This window comes from Etheostoma spectabile, chromosome 13 (assembly GCF_008692095.1).
Source record: "Etheostoma spectabile isolate EspeVRDwgs_2016 chromosome 13, UIUC_Espe_1.0, whole genome shotgun sequence".
In the NCBI taxonomy this organism is placed as follows: domain Eukaryota; kingdom Metazoa; phylum Chordata; class Actinopteri; order Perciformes; family Percidae; genus Etheostoma; species Etheostoma spectabile.
In genome coordinates, this window is record NC_045745.1 from 11,365,644 (window position 1) to 11,366,722 (window position 1,079).

The window sequence follows — 1,079 nt, forward strand, 5'->3', positions numbered from 1 at the left end:
TTGGTCTCCTCACCGCTGCAAAACAGCCGCGATGCACTTTCATTCAATGCCTGTGTGATGGAAGTTGAGAGGAGGAGGATTAGGGGGATGGAGAGAAGAGTAAAAGTTATTGCCACGAAGTTTCCTCTGTACTTCCTATGTGTGTTTGATCACTTTGCAACACTGTGCCCATAAAGCATTTCAGGAAAATTACATTTTTATTGATCTGAAGGCTTTAAGGCATACTTCAGAATTTTTAAGGTTGGGTTGTATGAGGTACTCATCCATAGTGAGTGTATAACTTAGAGTAGAAGGCACTTAGCGCACCCCCAGGTTGGAGAAGCAGGCAGCCCTACTTCAAAAGATCCAAACTATCCATTTAAATTCATGTGATCTGATCGAAGGCTCCAGAAAAGCCACTAAATGGAATTTGTGGTAAGGCTGTTTACTCAACTTCTAGTTCCAGGGTCAATATTGAACTTTGAATTTTAACTTCATATTCATGTATGAACTACTGAGACCGTAAGTAGGTCACTTAGCCAAGTGCTTCTGATCTAAACATTAGTCCGGTTAGTGACACAGCCTAATTATAGCAATGTTGGTCTGTTGTTGCAGAGTAAGATGTGTCAGAAACTATTGGCCAAATGTCATTAAATGTCACAAGGACAGTGATAGTTCCCAAAGGACAACTTCTATGATTCTGATGTCTCCTGAAATTTCCTCAAGCGTGGGCCAAAATGTCTACTTGCATTCAAGAACTATCAAATTACAAGGGCAGACTGCCGTGGAAAGTCCCATTTTCATATCGTAACTTTCTTCAGAAACAACCTTTTTATTTTTTCTCCTAACAATGCAGAATGATTGAGCTCAGTGCCGTCATAACAGTACACAATGATGTACTGTAGTCACACACACACACACACACACACACACTGACAGCAAGAGCGGCTTTACTCACAGTGAGGCATTTCCTTCTGTAAACGGAAATAAGAGACTTGTCTATGCCACGTTTCTCTCCGTTCTTCAGCAGGGTGAGGTTAGTCTCGTACGCATGAGCCAGGAATATCAGTGCCTCCCGCATCCTGGCACACACACACACA

The 1,079-nt window shown here is 42.2% G+C and overlaps 1 protein-coding gene across 1 annotated transcript in view; it reads right to left on the reverse strand.

Annotated features, from left to right (window-relative positions):
- Positions 1-2: 2 nt before the first annotated feature.
- Positions 3-1,079, reverse strand: part of usp28 (ubiquitin specific peptidase 28) — a gene marked incomplete at its 3' end in the record, with an annotated part of 25,858 nt that continues 24,781 nt past the window's right edge. The window contains exons 24-25 of the mRNA XM_032534321.1: positions 938-1,061; positions 3-50 (exon numbers count right to left, since the gene is read on the reverse strand). Of these exons, the coding sequence (XP_032390212.1) occupies positions 3-50; positions 938-1,061 (172 nt within the window). The remainder of the gene's footprint in view (positions 51-937; positions 1,062-1,079) is intronic.